We start from the raw sequence: 1,379 nt of genomic DNA on the forward strand, positions 1-1,379 counted from the left end.
AAGAACATATTGCAGAGTGATTTTGTAGGCCTGACAGGGCATGTCAAGTTTAATCCTGACAAGTCTCTCATTTTTCCTGCATATGACATTATAAACATAATTGGAACCGGTGTTCGTCAAATTGGTTATTGGTCTAACTACTCTGGACTGTCAACTGTGCCTCCCGAGAATCTGTATTCAAGGCCACCCAACCATTCAAGTGCAAACCAACAATTATATAGTGTTGTTTGGCCTGGGCAGACAGTAAGTAAACCTCGTGGATGGGTTTTCCCAAATAATGGGAAGCAGTTGAGAATTGGGGTGCCCAACCGAGTTAGTTATCGAGAATTTGTGTCTCAAGTCCCAGGTACTAATACTTTCAAAGGATTCTGCATAGATGTATTCACAACGGCTGTAAACTTACTGCCGTATGCTGTTCCATATCAATTCATCCCCTATGGAAATGGCCACGAAAACCCGAGCTACACCGAACTTGTTAAGTCAATCACAACAGGAGTAAGTATGAGATAAAAAAAAAAATGAGGGTTGTCATAACCAACTGATATCTTGCTTATTTTTGTGGTTACGCGTGATTTGTTTGCATTGATAGCTTATATTATACTCACTTGTGACAGTTGTTTGATGGTGTTGTTGGTGACATTGCCATTGTGACAAATCGAACCAAAGTTGTGGATTTTACCCTGCCATTTGCTACTTCTGGACTTGTTGTAGTAGTCCCATTTAAGAGGTTGAGCACGGGAGCTTGGGCTTTCCTAAGACCTTTTTCTGCTACACTGTGGGGTGTTAGTGCACTTTTCTTTCTTCTTATTGGAATAGTGGTTTGGATTTTGGAGCATCGGACCAATGACGAGTTTCGTGGACCGCCAAAGAAGCAGCTGATTACCATTCTATGGTGAGTTCAAAGTCAGGGTTCGTGTACTTATTTAGCAAGTTATTATTTATTGTTGTGGAAAAAGTACCAATTAAACTTATTTATTGCAGAGAAAATTAAGATTGTGAACCTAGATTTGAAGTTATATAAAATGGTAGTAGCATCCTCAGTAATGAAAATCATCTCTTTCTACGAATATGGAGCGGCATGGGTAAAAAATATCAGACATGTTTGTTACAATATCCTTTGTTGGTTGTAAATGGAATAGCAAAGTGACGGTAGAGGCCGAAAGAGTTAGGGAGGTTTGCAGGTTTATAAGAAACAATGTGTTTGACTTTATTTTATGTCCATCATCTAACAATTAACCTGCTGAACCATAGACACTGATCTCGTGTTAATTTTGTCAAGGATATGATGAAATACCTGTTTATTGTATGAAATCTACTTTTAAATCCGATTTGAGATTACTTTAATTGCTGGAGTGGAAGCATATGCCTTCAACAGTTCA

General features: G+C 38.6%; 1 protein-coding gene across 1 annotated transcript; it reads left to right on the forward strand.

The window, feature by feature from the left end:
- Positions 1–3: 3 nt before the first annotated feature.
- Positions 4–1,359, forward strand: LOC111380783 (glutamate receptor 3.3-like; the record flags this gene model as incomplete). The annotated part of the gene is made up of 2 exons (XM_023004419.1): positions 4–495; positions 615–1,359. Coding segments are annotated over 2 exons (774 nt in total), but the record flags the coding sequence as incomplete, so codon positions are not given.
- Positions 1,360–1,379: the final 20 nt, after the last annotated feature.

The sequence above is a fragment of the Olea europaea genome, unplaced genomic scaffold (assembly GCF_002742605.1).
Source record: "Olea europaea var. sylvestris unplaced genomic scaffold, O_europaea_v1 scaffold221, whole genome shotgun sequence".
Taxonomy (NCBI): Eukaryota; Viridiplantae; Streptophyta; class Magnoliopsida; order Lamiales; family Oleaceae; genus Olea; species Olea europaea.